The 23,290-nt window shown below is 41.8% G+C and overlaps 4 protein-coding genes across 5 annotated transcripts in view; all 4 read left to right on the forward strand.

The window, feature by feature from the left end:
- LOC148131712 (uncharacterized) overlaps positions 1-23,290 on the forward strand; it is an 80,385-nt gene that overhangs the window by 18,826 nt on the left and 38,269 nt on the right. The window lies entirely within an intron of this gene.
- The window catches only part of LOC148131713 (uncharacterized), a 55,625-nt gene that overhangs the window by 18,826 nt on the left and 13,509 nt on the right, over positions 1-23,290 (forward strand). The gene's annotated exons all lie outside the window — the stretch shown is intronic.
- On the forward strand, positions 6,520-22,479 carry LOC113428121 (uncharacterized). 2 transcript variants are annotated; one of them, XM_087952959.1, is made up of 2 exons: positions 6,520-6,594; positions 17,022-22,479. In XM_087952959.1, exon 2 carries the CDS (start codon positions 17,241-17,243, stop codon positions 19,491-19,493), a length of 2,253 nt encoding a protein of 750 aa, XP_087809085.1. In that variant the 5' UTR covers positions 6,520-6,594; positions 17,022-17,240; the 3' UTR covers positions 19,494-22,479. The 2 variants fall into 2 exon arrangements, with proteins under 2 accessions (XP_087809085.1, XP_087809086.1); XM_087952960.1 differs by lacking the exon at positions 6,520-6,594 and adding an exon at positions 10,137-10,225.
- The window catches only part of LOC148131715 (uncharacterized), a 35,740-nt gene continuing 22,604 nt past the window's right edge, over positions 10,155-23,290 (forward strand). Inside the window, exon 1 of the mRNA XM_087953138.1 lies at positions 10,155-10,225. The gene's annotated coding sequence lies outside the window, so the exon portion shown is untranslated. The remainder of the gene's footprint in view (positions 10,226-23,290) is intronic.

The following is a 23,290-nucleotide window of genomic DNA, read 5'->3' on the forward strand; positions in this document are numbered from 1 at the left end:
TGGCTGCTTCTGGGTCACTAGGACAAAGTATTCTGTTTTGTTACCTTAACACTTTGTAGACTATTGTTAAGGAATTGTGGGTGCACTGAAAATGGTGGCTGCCTCTGGGAAATCTCCAAAAGGGCAGGCCAAGTATCCCTAAGCCATATGGTAAATACCACTTGTGCCAATATTGTGCTCTATAGTGCTGCACCTGCCAAATGCAGTCCCAGGCTGCAATAAACAGAGGTATAGTGTCAAGACAAGAAGCAGTGATAGAGTTGCTTTACACTGTTCTAGTGACAGCTGACCTAGAATATTGTGTCCAGTTCTGGTCACCATGATATAACCAACCTCATGGTGCTATGATTCTATGAATGGAGAGGCAGTTCTATTAATTTACAACCAACATATTGGAGCAATATTAGTTTCCTCCCGTTCTGAAGCAGGCCCAACATTTATAAAAATCTACCTCTATTTACAACCAATTGACGTTCATCTATCTATGCTTTATAAAGGCATTATAATTAACAGGTGAACCAACTACAAAGTTAATCATCAAAGCACTTTGTTAACAATCTACTATTCCGTTTAATTTGTATCAAATTAAGAATGGCTTCTTATTTACCATAAATCGCTAGAATCATTGTCTCTGATTTGTCCGGGATGAAATATCTTTGTTTGATTCTTATTAATAAAACTTTTTCTTAAGATTTTAGTTCAGAGCAATTAAGAGAACAGTTGTGCCTTATTCCCCCAAATCCTAAAACCTTTTGGTCGATCTATTTTCCAAATGGTTTTCCAGTTAGATGTAGCAGGTCCATTATCCAGTCTTCTTAAGAAACTCCAGTTCATCATGCATCAACTCTGTTAACTCCCTCCTGGTGATGTTTCCAGCAAATGACATCTACTGCAAATGGATTAATTTTCTGGAAGTAATAGGATTAGTCCTCTGTCAGGGAATTATGCAGCAAGTTTCCAAATCAAATCAGAGACACTGAGGTAAATTTATAGTTTTATGTGAATGAATACATTTAACATATTTACAATAAACAAGGTGGTCAGGAACACAGAAACATTTTGAGGTAAATCCAAATAGGATACAGACCACAGAGAAGAAAAAAAAAGGGAGGAGAATGGGAAACTCCCCTTTTACCCCTACAGCAACCAATCCAATGGTGGTATTCAATTTTTTTCCCTATCGGTTCTGTGGGCGTGGCTTGGTGGGGGAGGGTCATGTGACTGAGTGGGCATGTCCAACTTGATGTCACTCACGCCCACTCCCACTCAGTCACGTGACTTCCCCACCAAGCCACAGCCACAGAACCCGGTAGGAAAAAAAATGAATTTCTACCTATCTACCTATTTTCTGCCCAGGCAGGCCTCGCCTAATCTGTCAAAGGCCTGGCTTTATCCTGCATGCCACCCACTCTCCCTTCACCAGTCATACGCATCACCCCATTTCCCCTCTTTCAGAGGCCCCGGCCTTTAATCTTCTCGTTTCCTCTCCCGTGACTGCCTCTTTTGTTGTCCCACAGCTGTGACTTTACCTTTTCCCCACAGCTGGCTGCCAGGGAAGATAACCCAGGGCTGAGCCATTGTTGTCGCTAGGCTCCATGCCAGCCCGTATCTCGCCCCTGTCACGAGATGCCTGCAGCCGTCTTGTGGTTTTTTTTGTGCGGCTGGATTCCAGCTGCACTGAAAAAAGACATGGTGGCTGTAGTCTTCCTGCAGCAAAAATTACCAATCTCTGGCTTCACTCCGCTTCTCCAATGCACTGCCACTGCTGCGTTCTAGGTGCCGACCACGCAGGTGCACCCCATTGAGCCCGTTGCACCGGAGGTGTTATGTTCGAAGGGTTGGGCTCACAAAAATGAGAGACTCCGGTTCAGTAACAACAGCTCTTTATTTATCAGCCAGTTCAGCTCAAAAGAATAGCAGCCGCAGCAGCTCTTTTATAGAGCTCGCCGGGGCTTTATCGGCCAATGACTATGCTTCAAGTCTCCCGCTCTTGGTATTGACCAATCAAGGCAGACTCTTAGCGAGCCAATCACAGTCGCTCGAGTTGTCCAATCAGGTAGCGGTTAATTGAACCAATAGGAATGTAGGGTTTCAAGTCTGTTGATTTGGAACAGGAGGGACTTGCCCAAGTGGTGCAGTAAGCAATGGGGTGGACCTGTGTGGCCAGTGCCTAGAATGCGGCCGCAGCCACGCGTTGGAGAAGTGGAGCAAAGCTGGAAGTCAGTAATTTTCGCTGCAAGAAGACTACAGCCACAATGTCTTTTTGCCACATCTTTGATGGCCGGAAGTGAGCCAGGAGTGGCAGCTGGAGGATTCTCCTGCCACCAAAGAGGTGGTGGCTTGAGGCTTCTCATGCTGTTTTTTGCAAGGATGAAGGACCTGCAGCTGTCACTTCTTTTGCTGGCCGGAACCAAGCGGCTGGAGGATTCTTGGCGTGGGGATGGGGACACGGCGAGACTTGGACTGGAGTCAGAAGGCAGCTCCTGCGCCCTGCCTGTCCCTTTTTGGTCCCTCCCTCTGCATCGAAGTATCTTAAAGGGACAGGCTGGGGTGGCTGCCTTCCGAGCAGCAGCGGAGCGAAGTGAAGGGAGGCAGAAAAGTTCATCCAAGTCTACTCCTTCTCGGGTATACACAGAACAATGCATCTCATGGTTCCACAAGGACTTGCCCACACGCCATCTCCTCGCAGAAGGACTGAGTCTCACTTGTGCACGTGAGGTCCTGGAACCTTCTGCTAGGAGACGGCGCATGAGCTACCGGCTCGGTTCCAGCTGGCAAAGCAGCAGCAGCTGGGATTTGCCACCCTGTTCTTCACACTGGGGTGCACCCCATTGCCTGCTGCACCAGAGTGGAGGTACTTGCCCAGGCAAGTCCCTCTGGTGCAGCAGGCAATTAGGTGCACATGCATGGCCAGTGCAAAGAACAGGGCGGCAATGACAGTGGGACTGAAGTCCTTTTTTGGCGAGTTTGAAAAGCGGAGGCTGGTAGTTTCAGTGCAAGAAGCCTCCAGCCAGCTGGCTCAGTTCCAGCTGGCAAAGAGACATCAGCTGGGAGGCTTCTCACACCGAAAAAAAGAGGCAGCAGCTACAGGCATCTTGCAACAAGGGGGGCGAGATGCAGCCACCCATGGGAGGAAGGTAAAGTCGTGGTCATAGAAGATGAAAGAGGCAGTCATGGGGGAGGAAGCGAGGAGATTAAGGGCCAGGGCCTCTGAATGAGGGGGAAATGGGTGATGCATCGCACTTAAGGGAGAGCGGGTGGCGAGTGGGTGGTGGCTCTGCAGCAAGGCTGGAGCTGGGAAATCATGTGTTCCCTGACCCAGCCGAGGCGAAGGGTCAGCAGGCGGCATGCATTGCTTACCTTTGGTGGGCTGAGTTGACTGGACACCAGCAAGGCAACTGGTGAGGCAATTAGCTGGGCCACGTGGTGAAAGCAACATATATAGGGCGGGAGTGGTGGGGCAAGCATCAAGCAGACTGAAAAGGTGAGCGAGCATCGCAAGTGAGTGGCGACCGGGTCGTGGGTGTGGCCAGCCAGAAGTTGCTACTGGTTCGACGACCCAGGCAAATTGTTGCTACCGGTTCTCCTGAAGCGGTGCAAACCGGCTGAATACCACCACTGAACCAATCATAGCATAAATTGCCTCATGCAGGAGCCAGCACTCTCCAACCAATCAACTTAGAACTGCCTGTTCTTGCTCATTATACAATTTCTCTGTTCCACCTGTGCTTGGGATTCATGCCTGGGCCATGTGATAGACTTGTGGAAGCGGTTGCCATTTTGTCACACCTGCCTCTGGGCCAAAATGGTGGCTGCCTCTGGGTGACTGTCACACGGGAGATGGAGATACTGCACTGAAAATGGTGGTTGCCTCCAGGAGATCTCCAAAAGGTAAGTGTGCGATGGGTGAGGGACATGTTGGGAGTAGGCCCAAGGCCCAATGAAAACAACAATTTCACATGTACAAGCTGTTCTGCCTTGGAAATGAACCTGATGAAAAAGAGATGTAGGAATATTGAGCTGAGGAGAAAAGGGATTGAGAATCTCTGGGTTTATGAGCAACTCCTGCCAGCATCTCTTTTTCTCAGAAGTGCCTGCTTGTTACTCTTTGATGGCCCTTTATAATAGCAGCACCATGTTGCTGACATATTGTTGTAACCCTATTTGGTGGTGACACTGAGAAAAAAAATTGAACAATGGAAAATCTTTCATTTTTAATAATGCATTGTGTTAGAACTATCAATAGCTTTTGACGAGGAAAAAATTGGGTAGCGTCAGTGTTGCTATAAAACACTAGCCTAGGGCAAAGCAAGACAGAGTTGCCTCAAAGTGCGAGATGTGCGGTGAATAAGTTTAATAATAAAATTGTAACGTAAAGCCCTTTTCTCAATTCTTGCTCTGTGGTGAGGTCTCCACACATACAGTGAGTTTCTAAAACACACCACTATTCTTCAGCTCCCTGTAATCTGTCTCTTGTGCATTCTGCATCTATGACTAATACGTATTCCTCGGCTTCCTTTCCTTCCTCATTATAAATTTAAATTTTGAATTGTATATCAGTCCAGCCACTCTCTGCCTATGATGATGTGAGGTACAGTTAGGCTTCTTCTGCCTCTTAATTTATTGTTGCATTGCTATGTGCCCCCAAGTGCCCAGTTCAAATTCTATGAACATACACCTTTTTAATGCACAGTTTAAACAATTAGAATGGTTAACCTGGATCTGTTTTGATCGGCATTCTTCTCAGATTCAGGGATGGTTGAATGGAGAGACGGGCACGAATGTTTCAAAATATTCGGGGATGAATTTCTTTAACATAAGGAGAACTTGGCTGATCAGTTTGAAAGCTGGTTCTGGGTATGGTGCTTGGGGTATTTGAAGGTGCCTGTGGTGACCCCTTGATTCTTCTGGGCTCTGTGCCTCCTGATTTTATTCCCCAGTGATCACCACTTCTTAAGAAAGTCCACTTCCTCACACATCAAATCTGTTAACCCCAAATCTGTAGAATCCACATCCGCTTCAGCCTTCTCCAACCAACCTGCAGTTCCAAACCATGGTAAGGGGGCTTTTAAGAAGTGGTTGTGTTCCATGTGGCAGCTTCTTGGGAAGAGCTCAGGCTCACAAACCCATCTATTTGTGTGCACTCATAATCCCAAACGTCTCCATCAGTCCAAGTGGAAGGGGACCTCCCAGAGCAGAAATGTTTTCTCTCTCTCTCACCATGATCCTTTACATCCTTCTGGTAATCCACCAGCTGGATACAACAATTATTTCCTCCCCATGATGCTTGCAGCAAATGACATCCACTTCAAATGGCTTCTTTTTCTGGGTGTAATATAGATAGTCCTCACTTACCATTTGCCTCCTTTAGTAACCATTCAAGATTATAATGGTATTTTTTAAAAAAACAGCTTTGCACACAATCCTTGAATTTACAACCATCACATTGTCCCATGATCATATGACAGCCATAACAGATAATCAGAGTTGGAAGGGACCTTGTAGGTCATCTAGTCCAACCCCCCACCAAAGCAGGAGGCTTTATACCATTTCTGACAAATGGCAGTCCAATCTCCTCTTGAAAGTCTCAAGTGATGGCGCTCCCACAACTTCCGAGGGCAACTTCTGTTCCATTGGTTTATTTTTTCATTTATTTTATCAAGAGATTATAAGATAACAGGTATAAGTATAAACATAGTTATGAATACATGAAATGGATACATATAAGAAAAATGAAAAGGAACAATAGGACAGGGACGGTAGGCACATTGGTGCGCTTATGCACGCCCCCTACAGGCCTCTTAGGAAAGAGGTGAGGTCAATAGTAGACAGTCTAAGGTTAAAGTTTTTGGGGTTTGGGGAAGAAACCACAGAGTCAGGTAGAGTATTCCAGACATTGACCACTCTGTTGCTGAAGTCGTATTTCCTGCAATCAAATTTGGTGCAGTTTACCTTGGGTTTGTATTTATTGTATGCTCTTGTATTGTTATGGTTGAAGCTGAAGTATTCATTGACAGGTAGGACATTGCAATGTATGATTTTATATACTATACTTAGATCGGACCGAAGGCAGCGTAGTTCTAGATTTTCTAGGTCTAGAATTTCAAGTCTGCTGGCATAAGGTATTCTGCAACGAGTAGAGGAATGGAGAACTCTTGTGAATAATAAATTATGGTTGATTGTTCTGTCAGAAAGTTTCTCCTTATTTCCAGGTTAAATCTGGAATGGTACAGGGTCACCTGTTTGAGGAGGGGGTTGGAGTAGAAGACCTCCAAGGTCTCTTCCAACTTTGTTATTCTGTTAACATAATTTTTTTAAAAAAATATCTTGCAACCGTCTTCGATAGAGACGGAACTACCTGCTTTGTGCCGCTAGATGGCGGACTATAGATAAGCAGCGCCCGCGCTAGACAAAACTGTCACTACAAATACCGAGCCTCGGTAATGGAGGCCAAAGAAGTTGAGATTGCTAGAGAGGACTTGGAGGAGACGAGGAAGAGAAGGAGGAACTTCCTCTTCCGGCTCTCCGCTGAGAAAATTGAGGCGTGGAGGGTGGATCTCCTGGTCTTCCCAGGGTCGAAGCAGCAGCTGAAAGGTGAGTTGAGCACAGGTGGAGGAGAGGTCGGAAGCAAGTAGGGCTTTGGGGGTTTCCTCCGTGGTGTAAAAGCAGAGAAGCAACGAGGCTGAAACATGTCAGCTGCTACATATTCTTTCTTTCCGCTGGTGGTGCATGCTTTAAAGCTGCTGCCTGTACAAGTTTTGGCTTGTTGGGAGAGTTTAAAAGTCTCCTCCCTGTTAGGGTTGATTCCTTGTACGTTTTATGGGCGTGTTCTTTTCTTGGCAACAGTGTGAAACTGATCTGCCAGTGGTGTCTTCAGGAGCTTCAGTTTTACTTTCCTATCTAGCAAAGAAACACGGGATTTCCTGGTGGTGCACCGTCCACGTACTAACCTGGCACAACTGCGCTTATCCCAGGACTTCTTTTAAAGTAGCTACTGAGCACCATTTCGGGTTGTTCAGATTTATAGACAGCCCTTGCTTACCTTTGACCACTCAGCTTTCAAAGTTAACAAGTGGTGCTGAAAAAGAAAGACTTACAACTTTTCCTCAAACCATCAATTTTTTGGGGGGTGGGGGGGTGGGGGTGGCACTGGCTTGCATTGATGACAGTTGCAGTGTCCCAGAATCATGGACTCACCATTTAGAGCAGGGATCTCCAAATTTGGCAACTTTATGACATGTGGACTTCAACTCCCAGAATTAACAACTTTAAGACTTGTGGACTTCAACTCCAGCTATGTTGGCTGGAGAATTCTGGGAGTTGAAGTCCACAAGTCTTAGAGTTGCCAAGTTTGGAGACCTCTGATTTAGAACCTTCACAGTTGGCTTCCAACAAACCAAACCAACTGGAAATTGACAGGAAGTTGCAAGTCACAGTCATGTGACATGGCTCTGAGCAGACCATAACCACTTAATTGCAGACCATAACCACCATAATTGCTTAATAACCACAGCCATGAAAGATATTGTAAGTTGGCATGGTTAAATGATCTCATACTTGATGATCACACCATGTAGAAAAGGATGTGCTGGTCCAATGGCTTTTGTAAGTTATAATAATAACCTTTATTGTCATTGTACACATATAAAATTAAATTGAAAGTGAGGATTGCCTGAATTGGGATGTCACCAGTGTGGTTGTGGACAGTATTTCTTGCCTTTTTCTTATTTGGAGTGGTGGACTTCCATGGCCAAAAATGGTCCTTTAAATCTTGCTGAAATTCTTAGGATCATTTTATCAATTAAGCCTCACCCTGTGTCTCTAAAATTAGATCAAAAAGTGTGAGTGCACACACATATATGTGTATATGTATAATCTGTCCTCAGCACTTCCAACTATATATGTTGATAACCCTTTCTATGAATTTGTGATCAAACAAGTAAATTTCATGATTGAAATTTGAGCTTGGATCTTAAAAGACCTTTATGTTGAAAATGAGTGATAATTAATGTAAGAGGTTAACTTTTTGGTGTGTGTTTTTTAATTGTAATGTATGTTTTTTTTCTGGTTTTTGCAAATTTGTGCAGCCATTTTATAAACCATAATGAAACTAACTCTTTTATGTGAATCAAAAGAATGCCAAAGAGAGCACTGAGGAGGACTGAGAATCACAAGCAGCATTAAAATGGAAAGCAAACCAAGGCAGCAATAAAAAATCTTACAGTTCCTCTGGAAAGGCTATAAAACTCCTTTTCCCCCTGCAGGCAATAGACAGACAAGGAAGAGAAAACTCTTGCTAAGAAAAAAAAAAATTAAGTGAGCCTTACCCATTTTATGTTTCTTGCCACAACTGTTAAGAGAATCACTGCAGTTGTCAACTTAGTAATACATTTGTAAAGTGAATCTGGCTTTCTCACTGACTTTGCTTATCAGAAAGTGGCAAAAGGTGAATTGCATCTACCTGGGGGGAAGCATGCAGTGGGGATACCCCAAGGCTCTGTCTTAGGCCCAGTATTCTTCAACATGATGTTGGTGAAGGGATAAAAGGAGAACTTACCAATTTGAAGATGACAGAAGGATCTTAACAGACTTGAACATTGGGTCCTTTCCAGAACAATATAATTCAGCGGTGAGAAAAATAAGATTTTACACTTAAAAAACTAAATGCACATCTATAGAAGAAGTTGTACTTGGCTCAACAGCAGTAATTGTGAAAGGGGATCTAGGAGTTCCAATGAATAATCACCCCAACTGCATCCAGTTTTGGTCACCACACTATAGAAAAGATGTTGAGACTCTAGAAAAAGTGCAGAGAAGAGCAACCAGGATGATTAGGGGATTGGAGACTAAAACATATGAAGAACGGATTCAGGAACTGGGCTTGGCTAGTCTAGTGAAGAGAAAGACCAGGGGAGACATGATAGCAGTCTTCCAATATTTGAGGGGCTGCCACAGAGGAGGGTGGTCAAGCTATTTTCTGAAGCACCTATAGGCCAGACAAAGAATAATAGATGGAAGCTGAACAAGGAGAGATTTAACCTGGAAATAAGGAAAAACTTTCTGACAGTGAAAACAATCAACCAATGGAACAGCTTGCCCTCAGAAGTTGTGGGAGCGTCATCACTTGAGACTTTCTAGAAGAGATTGGACTGCCATCTGTCAGAAATGGTGTAGGGTCTCTCGCTTGGACGGGGTGGTGGTGGGTTGGATTAGGTGACCTTCAAGGTCCCTTCCAACTCTGACTATCTGCTGCCTGTTAAGTATGAGCTAGCAGTGTGCTGCAGCTGCAGAAAAAAACCCAATGCAGTCCTAATCTGCATCAACAGAGGGATAGTATCAAGATCACACAAAGTATCAGTACTGCATTATCCTGTACTGGTAAGGCTACACTTGGTATATTGTGTCCAGTTTTGCTCACTATGATAGAAAAAAGATGATGAGAATCTAGAAAGAGTGCAGAAAAAAAGCCACACAAAAAAAATTAAGGACTGAATGCTAAAATATGCTATGAGTAGGGCTAGGGATGACATAATAGCAATCTTTCAATATTTGAGGGGCTGACACATTTGAGGGGGTTGAGTCAATCTATTATCCAAAGTGCCTGAGAACAGGACAAGAAGTAATAGTTGGAGACTTATCAAAAAGAGATCCAATCTAGAATCAAGGAGAATGGAGAACAATTAGTGAATGGCTTGCCTGCAAAAGGTGCTCCATCAGTGGAGGTTTTTAAGAGATTTGACAGCCATTTGCCTGGAATGATATAGGACCTCCTGTTTAGAGAGTTGGACCCTTCCAACTTTTATTCTGTAACTGGCTAGGAACTTCATGAACTTTTAGGGATCAGTACATAGCTAATATTCACAAGAGAAGTAGTGTCACATTTCACTTGGCTGAGTTGCAGAGTTCGATTGCTAGGAGTCAAAAAACGACTAGATAGCATGTAATCGGTGAAAACATCTTGCAAACAGGACAGATGTGGTTTCCCGCCACTGGTCGCGAGATGGCGGTCAGATAGGCAACATCCATGCCTAGGAAGCAGACAGTGTAATAGCACCACCTGTGTTTGGGTTTAAAGGAGTTAAAACCATCGAGTACTGTATTGCTAGAAAGAATGGGAGGAGAGGAGCGGTGCAGAGGAACTTCCTCTACTGGATCATTCATGGGAGGAAGGTGGTGTGCGGAGTGGCTTTTGTGCTCTTCCCAGGGTCGGAGCAGCAGCTGGCAGGTGAGTTGAGGAGAGGTTGGAGGAGAGATTGGGAGCAAGTAGGACTGTTTGGTTTCTTCCACGGCGTAGAATCCGAGGGTAGAGAATAGAATATAGAATAGCAGACGCAAAGGTGTTTTTTTCTTCAAGAGGCAACTGGACTTTCTGGTTTTTCTTTGAAGAAGTTTTGCTTGTCATCCAGGAAGCTCAATGTCTTCAAAGAAAAACCAGAAAGTCCAGTTGCCTCTTGAAAAAAAAAAAAAGCACCTTTGAAAACCATGACCTAGATCAGGGGTGTCCAACCTTGGCAACTTTAAGACTTGTGGACTTCAACTCCCAGAATTCCTCAGCCAGCTTTGCTGGCTGAGGAATTCTGGGAGTTGAAGTCCACAAGTCTTAAAGTTGCCAAGGTTGGACACCCCTGACCTAGATGGTTGAGGATCTCCCTAGAAATAGAATAAAAGAGTTGAAAGGGACCTTTGAGGTCATCTCATCCAGCTCCCTGCTTGAGCAAGAGCCCTTATACCATTTCAGACAAATGGCTGTCCAGTCTCCTCTTCAAAGCCTCCAGTGATGGAGCACCCACAACTTCTGAAGGCAATCCATTCCACTGATCAACTGTTCTCACTATCAGGAAATTTGTCCTTGTTTCTAGGTTGATTCTCTCCTTGCTTAGTTTCTATCCATTGTTTCTTGTTTGGCCTTCTGGTGCTTTGGAAAATAATTTGACCCCCTCGTCTTTGTGGCAGCCCCTCAAATCTTGGAATATTAATATCATGTCACCCTTAATACTTCTTTTCACTCGACTAGACATGCTTATTTCCTGCCACCATTCGTCATATGTTTTATCCTCTACCCCCAATCATGTTTGTTGCCCTTTCATTTCTCTGTTAGTAAGTACAGGTAGTCCTCAACTTACAACAGTTCATTTAGCGACCAGAGGTACAACAGTGCTGAAAAAAGTGACTTATGACCATTTTTCACACTTAATAACCATTGTAGCGTTCCCATAGTTACATGGCTTACATTCAGATGCTTGACTTTTGTGACGGTTGCAGTGTCCTGGAATCATTTTGTCACCTTCTGACAAGCAAAGTCAATGGGGAAACCAGATTCACTTAAGAACCATGTTACTATTTTAAGAACGGCAGTCGTTCGCTTATCAAATGTGGAGAGAAAAGTTTTAAAATGAGGCAAAACTCAGTAAGTTTCTCAGCGACTGAAATTTTGGGCTTAATTGTGGTTGTAAGTTGAGGGCTACCTGTATTAAGTCCAGTGTAGCTGACCCTCTAATTCCCTCCTCCCGTCCACCTTATGGATGACAAAGTTGTCAGGTTCAACAGGAACATTTAAGAAGACATTTAAGAGGGCAGCAATTTGGAATGGTATAAGGCAGAGGGTTCCAAATTTGGCAACTTTAAGACTTGTGGACTTCAACTCCCAGAATTCTGGTATAAGTTCTCCAGCCTGAACAGGGGATTTGATTAGAAGACCTCCAGGGTCCATTCCAATTCTGTTCTGTTATAGACCTCCTGTTTTTTTTTTGGTAATAATGTTGGACTAATCTGCCATTTTATCAACATATAAAATATAGAAATATAAAGAAAAATGAAATAATTGTAAAATAAGGGAGGAAAGGGGGAAGAGAGAAAAATACAGGATTAAGGGGAAAAGAAAAAGAAAAGTATTGACTTTTGACTCCTTTTAGTGCAGTAGAATGAGGTACTAATATAAAACCTCAACTTTTTAATTTCATATAATAATGTATAGTAGCTATTTCTCTAACAAACAAACTTGCTGTATTTAATAAAAAAAATCCTAAAATCAGAGTTTCATTTTTTTCTATCTCAAGGACAAAATCCAAAAGCAGTTTCTACATAGAATCAAAATTAATTGTGTTCTTTTCTTTAATCAAAGCAGTCATTTATCCATCTCTGTTAACTCCATCAACTTTTGCAGCCATGGTCCATTGTGAGAATCAAAGTATCCTTCCATTTTTGTGCATAAAGTATTTTGCTGCCATTAACATATATAACAAAGTTCCAATATTTTTTCAAGTTCTTTATCCATTAAGCCTAAAAGAAAACACTCTGATTTTATCTTTATACTCACTTTTAAAATCTTAGCAGGGGTGGGATTCTACTGGTTCTGTCCGACTCTGTAGAACCGGTAGCTCTGAAGAGCAGCAGACATAGAACTGGTTCTGAGTCATCTGCTGATGTTTTGGCCCACCTAGGCTCTTACCTGACCTTTGTTTCCTGCTTTTTCAAGCTCAGCTGCCGTGCAAGGCACAGCTGCAGTTGAAAAAGCAGGAAAAAAGTGCTGTTTCAAACACTGCTTCTCTGCACTCAGCGCTGCTCAGCTGTCCAGGCAGCAAGCTGATGACGATTTACAGGCGCACGCACAGCGTGCAGGGAAGCACATCATAAATCAACAAACCTCGTAAATCACCGAACCGGTAGTTAACCCTGTCGGATCCCACCCCTGAATCTTAGGTATTAAGATGTGAATCCAATATTTCTTTGCTTTGTCCATTATAAATGATAATGTAATATAGAACAACAGAGTTGGAAGGGGTCTTGGAAGTCACTTAGTCCAAATCCTGCTCGAGCAGGAGAATCTATGCCAGTAGTGGCTAACCTTTTTCGGTTCCCGTGCTGATAATTGCGTTTGTGCACACTTGCGCACACTCACGTGCCAGCATCCAGAAGGCAATGCGTGCTGGGGGCCCCCACGCCCCCTGCGCATGCGTGTGCGATTTCCCCCTCGCATGCCACGTGTCTTTGCGAATGCGCGCGCGATTCCCCCTTGCGGCTACGGCTGCCATGCGCACATGATTCCCCCCTTGTGTGCAGTGTGTCTGCGCATATGTGTGCACGATCCCCTCACGCACAGTGAATCCCTGTGCATGTGCGCACATCTCTCACGCACCTCCCTCCGCGCCCCCGTGCATGCGTGCCAGATACCCAATAATCAGCTGTCAGGCGGTGGCACGCACATGCGCAGTGGGGCTCTTCCAGGCAACCTTTCGCATGCCAGGGGAAATGGCTCTGTGTGCCACTTCCAGCACGCATGGCATAGGTTTGCCAACACGGGTCTATACAATTTCAGACAAATGGCTGTCTAGTCTCTTCTTAATAGCCTCCAGTGATGAAGCACCCACAACTTCTGAAGGCAAGTTGTTTCAGTGATTAATTGTTAATCACACTTACAAAGTTTCTCTTTAATTCCAGGTTGCTTCTTTCCTTGATTAATTACTAACCATTTCTTCTTGTCTTGCCTTCTGGTGCTTTTGAAAATAATTTACATCCCATATATTTGTGTCAGAACCTGAAATACTGGAATACTGCTATAATATCTCCCTAGTCCTTCTTTTCACTAGACTAGGCATTACTCAATTCCTGCAATCATTCTTCACATGTTTTAGCCTTTAGGCCCCCTAATCAGTTTTGTTACTCTTTTCTGAACTTTTTCCAGAGTCTCAACATTTGTTTTATATTGTGGTGACCAAAACTGAACGCAGTATTCCAAGTGTGGGTGAGATTAGATTCTGGTTATAACTTGGTTTGCTTTTAAGTGTTTCCAGATTTGTTGCTTGATTATTTTTTTCCAAGATCTTCTCTGATAATGATGTCAGGCTGATTTGTCTGTAGTTTCCTGGATTTTTTTTTTTCAGAATCCAATCTGGGTCGGTCCCTGAGATTGGAGGTTTTATTTTCCAAGCTTTCGGACTAATGCCCAACTTCAGCTAACATCTCTCCAGCAGAGTGGTGTGGTTTTTTTAAATATTCACATCAACTGGTAGCTTCCCAGTGCTCCAAGAACTTTGAAAGATGTGTCTCAGAGTTTCTGAGATCATGTCTGCTAGTTCCTTCAGTATTTTTGCTTATTTTAATTTGCATTTCTAGCCTGTCTTTTATGGTTTTGTTTTTGATGTTGGTTTGTATTTTCTTTTGAGTGAAGACAGATGCAAACAATGAATTAAGCAGTTCTGCCTTCTCTCTACTGCCCGCTATTTCTTTGCTATCATCTCCCATTAGTGGACCGATTGTTTCTTTGACTTTTTCCTTGTTTTTTATGTATCGAAAGAAGCTTTTTAAATTGTTTTTGATACTTGTTGCAAGTCTTACTTCATTCTGACCCTTCGCTTTCCTAACTTTATCCTTGCAGATTCAGGCTATTTGTTGGTATTCTGCTTTTGTTATTTGTCCTCTTTCCATTTTTTTGTACTTACCCTTTTCTTTCTTACAGTTGATTTGAGATTTCTTTGTGCAACCATGCTGGTTTTTTTTCTTGGTTTTCTTGTTTTTCTTTTTCAGTGGTATTGAGCTGGACTGTGCTTTTATAACCATATTTTTCAGGGTTTTCCAAGCTTCTTGAGTTGATTTCCCTTTTAAGATTTCCATCCATGGGATCCTTCCCAAGATCTCTCTGTATTTGTTAAAGTCAGCTCTTTTAAATTCTAAGACTCGGGTTTATTATGTTCTGTTGCTTGTGTTTTATATTGAATTCTAATATGATCACTCTCCCCCAAAGTTCTGGCAAGTTCAACTCCCTCTATCATTTCTTCTCTATTGGTAAGAATAGGTTCCAGTATAGCTGTCCCACTAGTTGCCTCCTCTACCTTTTGGGTGACACAGTTGTCAGCTAGGTTGGTTAGGAACCTATTCAATTTCCAACTTGTTGCTGAGTTTTTCTCCCAGTTGATATCATGGTAGTTAAATCCCCCCGTTACTGCAGTGTGTTTCTTATTTGATTAGCAAAAAGTTTGCGTATTTCTTCTGCTTGGTTGGATGGCCTGTAGTATACACCTATCACAATGTTGTTCTTTTTTCCTTTTATGTTGACCCATATGTATTCTAGAAGTCTTTCATTTGTGCATCTCTGTAGAAATGTAGTGACCTCTAACATATAATGCAAGTCTACCTCCTCTTTTGTTAGGTCTGTTTCTTTTGAATCATTTGTATCCTTCTATTAGTACATTTCAGTCATGTTATTAATTTTATGATTAAAAGTTCCTTCTTTACCTTTACAGTTCCAACATTTATTTGTGGTGCCTTTATGGATTCTTGACAATTTGTTCAGTGTCAGATGCCAACAGTATAGCATCTTATAAAAATGTTCTTTTGAATTATATTTTAATGTGAATTTTAGACCTTTCATCCACATATTCTCCCATTATTCAAGTATTATATTATATCCAAAATTCTTTGCTTACTGAATCATACAATGCTTTACATACTCATTCTCCAAGTTCAATTTCAGTAACAATTTATAAGCCTTTGTAATAATATATTCATCATTACCACACAATAGGATTTCTAATTCATTTTTTGCAAATTCAAGTCTATATCCCTTTTTGTCTAGTTTAAATGTTTCTTTCAATTGTAAATATGTAAACCAATGGGAAATACATCATTCTGATTCCAACTATTCTGTAGACCTGAGGATAGGGTCACCATAATGGAAAGCTACCTGTGTTTCCCCCCAAATAAGACTCTGTCTTATATATTTTTTTGCCACCCAAAAAGGCACCAGGTCTTATTTTGGGGGGGGGGATGTCATCCACTGACTCACCTCACTTGCATGCATAGCCCCCAGCCTCCTTTTCACTATTAGAGGCCTTCAGGAAATTCTTTGGCTTCAGATAGTTGCAGCCAGACCTCGCACACCTCAGCCCGATTTCTTCTGCAGCCAGCAAGTCTTTCCTGAAGGCCTCTGTCACCAATAACAGAGCTCTGGATCGATTTGAAGCTCTGTTATCGGCGAAAGAGACCTTCAAGAAACCCTTGCTGTCTGCAGAAGAAATGGGCCGAGGTGTGCGAGGCCTGGCTGCAACTATCTGAAGGTAAGTAGTAGGGCAGCTCCACCACCACCCCATACCGACCCTAGCTTAATTTTTACCTGTGCACCCTAGAGTGGGTGGGGTCTTAATTAGGGCTTATTTTGGGGATAGGGCTTATATTGGACACACATGTAAAAAAACAAGCTAGGACTTTCTGAGGAGGTCGTATTTTCGGGGAACCACATTATTTGACCACAAGTCTACCAGTCTGGCCTTGCCACTATTCCTTTTCTAAAAAAAAAGCTTCCCAGAGGAAATACCCAAAAAGGCATCGTTGCAGAAAACCTTGCTTTATATTTATTCCAAACTCTTAGGATTGCATGTTTTAAAAAGTTATTATTAAAATCAAAATTTGCTTTAATCTTATCAATCCATAAATAGCCATGCCATCCAAATCTTAATTCATGGCCCTATAGCTCAAGTAACCTCTTAATTTGGAGAGTCACCCACTCTTTTTGCCAGCCAAAACAACAAGCATCAAAATACAATTGCAAATCTGGTAAGCCCAAACCTTCCTCTTTCTTTAGCGTCTTGCGATAATTTATATTTAATTATTTTTCCCCTTGCCATATAAACTTACAGATGTCTATATGCCATTGTTTAAATGGAGTATCAGTTACAGATTTTGGTAAAGTCTGCAACAGAAAAACATCTTTGGTAAAACATTTATCTTAATTACAGAGATTCTACCCAATAATTGCAGTGCTAAGAATTTGTGATCCAATTCAACAAGTGTATTTCATGATTGAATCAATATTCGAACTTGAATCTCAGTAATCAATCAAGCAATTGTATTTTGATGCTTAATATACCACAGGACATACATAGGAAATAATCATAATTAATGTAAAAGGTTATTTTACCATTGTGGTATGTTTGCTATTTACTTGTAATGTATACTTTTATTTATTTTCGTCACACATTCTACAACCATTTTATAAACAATGTTACATTTTTATTTGAATCTTACAGAAAAAGAAGATGCCAATAAGAGTCCTCCGGACAACTGAGAATAACAAGCAACTTTGAAAAGCAAAGCAAATCAATCCAGAAATCAAAATATTTTCCATTTCCTTCGGAAAAACACACAATTCTTCTCCTTCCCCAGGAGGAGATAGACAAAAGAGAGAAAATCAAGAGAGATTTCAAGCTGGAATAGAGTAGAGTACCCGGAACGCAAGGAAGCATTACATGAAAAGTGAAGGGAGATTATTTTTCCATTTAGGAAAAGAGACATCTGGAAGTCACTGGGAAGGAAAAGGTCAATTGGGAAGCCACATAAGGCAGACAGTAATGGAGGCTTCACCCTGTAAGGAAGAAAACAATAGCTTGAATCAAAGCTCCATCAAACAAGGATCACACATATTTTTGACCTCTTCAAGAATATCAGTGTTGAAAAAGTTCCCTAGATCTGCCTATTATGGGAAAAGAACAACAGATTGCAAATCAGAGCTGATTATTGACAACACGATCCACTCTGGAGAACAGCCATACAAGTTATCTGAATGTGACAAAATCTTTGGCCAGAACAGCTCCCTTGTGGATCATGGAAGGACCCACACAGGAGAGATGCCCTACAAATGCTCCGAATGTGGTAAATGCTTTAGCGAAAATGGCAAATTGGAGATACATCAGAAGATTCACATCAGGGAGAAACTCTATGACTGTCCTATTTGTGGGAAAAGTTTTATGGCAAATTCTCACCTGGTGATACATCAGAAGACTCACATTGGAGAGAAACCCTTTGAATGTGCTGATTGTGGGAAAAGTTTCAGTCAGAAATCTAGCTTGATGAAACACCAGAGGACTCACACAGAAGAGAAACCATTTGAATATCCTGGTTGTAGTAACAGTTTTGATCCGAATTCCCACCTGGTGATATACCACAGGACGTACACAGGAAAGAAATCATATGTGTGTCCTGATTGTGGGAAAAGTTTTACAGCAAATTCCCACCTGGTGATACACCAGAGGACTCACACAGGAGAGAAACCCTTTGAATGTCCTGATTGTGGGAAACGTTTCAGCCAGAAATCTAGTATGATGAAACACCAGAGGACTCACACAGAAGAGAAATCATTTGAATACCCTGATTGTAGTAAAAGTTTTGATCCGAATTCCAATCCGATGATACGCCACAGGACATACACAGGAAAGAAATCATATGTGTGTCCTGATTGTGGGAAAGGTTTCATTGCAAATTCACACCTGATTATACACCAGAGGACTCACACAGGAGAGAAACCTTTTGCATGTGCTGATTGTGGGAAACGTTTCAGTCAGAATTCCAGCCTGTTGAAACATCAGAGGACCCACACAGGAGAAAAACCATTTGAATGTCCTGATTGTGGGAAAAGTTTCAGTTTGAATTCCAATCTGGTGATACACCAGAGGATTCACACAGGAGAGAAACCCTTTGAATGTCCTGATTGTGGGAAAAGTTTCAGTCAGAATTCCCATTTGGTGATTCATCAGAGGACTCATACAGGAGAGAAACCATATGAATGTCTTGATTGTGGGAAATGTTTCAGTAAGAATTCCAACCTGGTGAAACACCAGAGGATTCACACAAGAGAGAAACCTTTTGAATGTTCAGATTGTGGAAAAAGTTTCAGTCTGAATTCTGATCTGGTGATACACCAGAGGACTCACAGAGGAGAAAAACCCTATGAGTGTCCAGAGTGTAGGAAAACTTTCAGTTATCGTTCTGATCTGATGAAACACCAGAGGACTCACACAGGAGAAAAACCATATGAGTGTCTAGAGTGTGGTAAATGTTTCAGTTACAGTTCTGACCTGGTGAAACACCAGAGGACTCACACAGGAGAGAAACCCTTTGAATGTCCTGATTGTGGGAAAAGTTTCAGTCAGAATTCCAACCTGGTGAAACATCAGAGGACTCACACAGGAGAGAAACCCTTTGAATGTCCTGATTGTGGAAAAACTTTCAGTCTGAATTTCAACCTGGTGAAACACCAGAGGACTCACACAGGAGATAAACCGTATGAGTGTCCAGATTGTGGAAAAAGTTTCAGTCACTGTTCTGACCTGGCAATACACCAGAGGAGTCACACGGGAGAGAAACCCTTTGAATGTCCTGATTGTGGGAAAGGTTTCAGTCAGAATTCCAACCTGGTGAGACACCAGAGGATTCACACAGGAGAGAAACCCTTTGAATGTCCTGATTGTGGAAAACTTTTCAGTCAGAATTCCAGCCTGGTGATTCATCAGAGGACTCACACAGGAGAGAAACCGTATGAGTGTCCGGATTGTGGGAAAGATTTTAGTAGTAGGTCTAGTCTTCTAAGTCACGTAGGTTTACACACAGGGGAGAAACCTTTCAGATGTCCAGTCTGTGGACGGTACTTCAGACATAAATCGTCCTTTATTGCACACAAGGAAATCCATATGAGGCAAACGCTGATGAGTTTAGAAAAGGCTTGAATTTCATTTTTGGATTTTCAATTGGGAGTGTAGCTGAGAAATTAACTATTTGAATACTGGCCTGATTCTTTTTAGTCAACATCTCTCCAGGATTAGATTTGTAGGTGGAGAGGAAAAAAATGGAAAATGCTACTTTCATAAAGGCTAACCCCCTTTTCACTTTTCAGCAAAAGTTACTGTTATGTTTCCTTTTGCAGAAGTTGTGGAAGTCCTCAAAAAGGGTTTTGCTTAGTGGGTTTTTTTTTTTGTTTTTTTTGTATATTGATTTTGGAATTTCCACGTGTCAAGTTTCAGCCTTCTTTCTTGGTATCCTCGATATTTTGTCCTAGACATACAAATGTAATGGGAGCTGCTAATTAGGATTGCATTTTCCAATGGCTGTTATGCAAGAGTGCTTTAGTTAACTACCCCACTCCCTGATCTCTGTGATGCAGCCATGGAACAAATGTGCGAGTCGCTAAGCAAAACACTGGCTACCTCAGGATTGTGGGAAGCTCTTTGAGGCCTAACTCAGGCCCAGGCTTGCCTTCCTGCATTACCCTCAGAGACATCCTGTGCTCTGATTCCCAACCCTTACTCACCCCATGCCTTTGCCTCCCCAAAATGCTCCTATCAGGTCTTGCCCTCCCCCATAGAGTCCCCTCAGGCATTTCCCCATTTCCAGTCTCCTCTTAAAAACCTCCACAACTTCTGATATTTCCACTGATTAGTTATTCTCACTGACAGGAGATTTGTCCTTAATTCTAGGTTGGATCTCTTTCTGATAAGTCTCCCTCTGTTACTTATTGTCCATCTCTTAGGTGCTTTAGAGAATAGATCGACCCCCTCTTTTCTGTGCCATCCATTCAAATATTGAAAGGCTGCTAATCACCCTCGGCCTTTCTCTGTGTTAGTTTAGATATATCCAGTTCCTGCAACTGTTCATCTTATGTTTTACCCCACAGTCCCCTAATTATCTTCGTTGCTCTTCTCTGCACTTTTTCTAGAGTCTCAACCTCTTTTCTGTATCATAGTGCCCAAACATGGATGCAATATTCCAAATGTAGACTTATCGGTGCAATATAATGCAATACGGACACTTCATGTGATCTTGATACTGTTCCACTGCTGATGGCAGATTAGGACTGCATTGGCTTTTTCTGCAGCTGCAGCACACTGCTAGCTCATACTTAGGTGAGTTGTCCATTGTAGATCCCTCTCATTTACTGCTGTTGAGTGGGGTCAAAGTCAAGGTCCTTGTTTTAAAACTGGAGAGCTATGGGGACCAAATATTAATCTGAATGTTCATACTTTCTTTTTCCTGTATTCTATGCCAAGGAACTTTTTAAAGTTATTTTTAATTCGGTACTTCATTTTGTGGGAACATTCGTAGGACATGCCCTTGGCGTTAAACTTACTGAGCAGTTTTACATTAAAAATGATTGATCCGGACACTGATTTATCCTTTCAAAGCGCCTGGGGAAAATGGATCTTTGTCCTCCCTTTTAAAAAGCCCAGTCAAAATACCATCATGAAGGCTGAAGTTAATAGGTGCTGAACTGCCCCAAGATTTACTTTATGTTAAAGTACTTTTGGAAATCTTCACGGAAAGTGAAAGGTATAAAAGTGAAAGTGGAGAGACTCAGAATGCCATGCCTACTTTCAGACATGAAATTGGGAGGGAAATGAAAATTGGAAAGGGAAAATTGTAATGGAATAGCTAGAGGAAGCAGGACTGTCTTATAAAATGGCTCCATACAGTATTTTATGCAACAACTGAACCCTCCATGAGGGTGGTGCTGTTCAGTTAGTGGGGCAGAGATAAACAGGGATGCAGCAATAATCAAAAAGGGAATCTGGGCACGTAAGAGAGGCAAATTCAGTGATCAGAGATTCGTTAATAAATAATTGGATTAAAGTCAAAAAGAAACATAACATAAAAATCCCAACCTGGCTATCTACAATGGAAGCGACAACCCATCCAAACAATTTAGATTTGAATAAAATGTTAAAATACAAAGACCTACTAGGTATTCATAGGAACTTAAAAACAATACAAGACCTCCGAGAACAAGGGCTACGAGTAGACTGGTGGGCTTATCTCCAAATACAAAGCCGATATAAAAAAGACATAAAGGATTACGGAATATACCTAAAACCACAACAATTAGACAAAATCTTTAGGCCCAGATAAAAAAATATTACTAAAATATATAAATACCTTTTGGAAGTAGAATTGGAGGAAGAAGTAGTGAAAGGATGCATGATTGCATGGGGCCAAAATATTTGACACAGTATAAAATTATCAGATTGAGAGACCATATGGAACAGAAATCACAAATTAACAAAATCAGCAGCATATAAAGAAAATGCATATAAAATGTTCTATAGGTGGCACTTACCCACTTTGAGATTAGCAAAAATGTCCCCCAAAATGGGTCCCATATGTTGGAAATGCAAAAAAAAAAAGGGAATATACTATCATGCCCAGAGGCTCAAAAATATTGACTTAAAATCAAGGAATGGTTACAGGAAATTATTAACAAGCAATTAGAGCTAGAACTGGAACTCTTCCTATTGGGGATTTTTAAAAAGAAATATGTAAAGAGCACAAAATACTTATTATACATATTAACTGCTGCCAGGATCTCCTTTGCTCAATGTTGGAAACAGCCATCCATACCCTCAGAGAAACTTATACGAAAAGTTACGAGCTGTGCAGAAATGGATAAGTTAACGCTGAGTTTAAAAGATAAAGAGGCTTCGATATTTTATAAAGCGTGGGAACAATGGTATAATTGGATAGAACGGAGATAGATTAAAGATAGGTAGCTATCAAATATAAGTAATAGATAAGAATGTAATCACGCATAGATTAGCACCTGTAAATAATGCATGAATTATTGTTATAAGATAAGCTCTACATATTGCTGTTGTTGAATAATATACTTTTTATGTTTTTAACTTAATAAAAGTCTAATAAAGTTTGCTAAAAAAGAGAGGCAAATTCAGGTGCTTCATCTCCAAGTAAGTCCACCTGGACAGGGCTGCCCATTGGCCAAGCCTGGGACACCTCTCAGGTCTCTGTCACCTGCCTTCAGATGCCACTGACTGGTCTCCTCCTAACACAAATCACACCTTCGGAGAGCCTCCTTCAGCCTCCTTCACTATTTTTCCTCTGATCTCAGATTTCCCCAAGTCCTCTTCTCTCCAAACACTAGGGAGCTGATCCAGGGAAACATTCAGCAACAGGGAAACATGGGAACAACACTTCTGGGAGGCTACAGCAAGCTGGTGCAGATTTTAAAAAATATATTACTGGTAGTTCTTGACTGACGACCACAATTGAGCCCAACATTTCTGTTGCTGTTTGTTAAGTGAGTTTTGCCCCCGTTTTACAACCTTTCTTGCCCCAGGTATTAAGTGACCCACTGCAGTTCTTAAGAATATGGTGGTTAAGTGAATCTGGCTTCCCCGCTGACTTTGGTTGTCCCCAGAAGGTCACAAAACATATCACATGACTCCCAAGACACCGCAGCCATCATAAATAACCAGTTGCCTAAGCATTCGAATTTTGATCACATGACCCTGAGCATGCTACAAACAGTCCTGAGTGTGAAAAACTGCAATAAGTCACTTTTTCTTCAGTGTTGTTGTAACTTTGGTCCCTAAATGAATACTTGTAAGTTGAGGACTACTATAAATAAAGATAGGAATGTTTTCTATGCCCTCTTGAATTCCTCAATGAGAAAATATATAAAATATCGGTTGTTTTTTTAAAAAAAAATCAGATTCCTCCGTGGACTAGAGCAGGGTCC

Source organism: Notechis scutatus, chromosome 2, assembly GCF_049901735.1.
Source record: "Notechis scutatus isolate UNSWTSFEM ecotype Mainland chromosome 2, rNotScu1.2, whole genome shotgun sequence".
NCBI lineage: Eukaryota > Metazoa > Chordata > Lepidosauria > Squamata > Elapidae > Notechis > Notechis scutatus.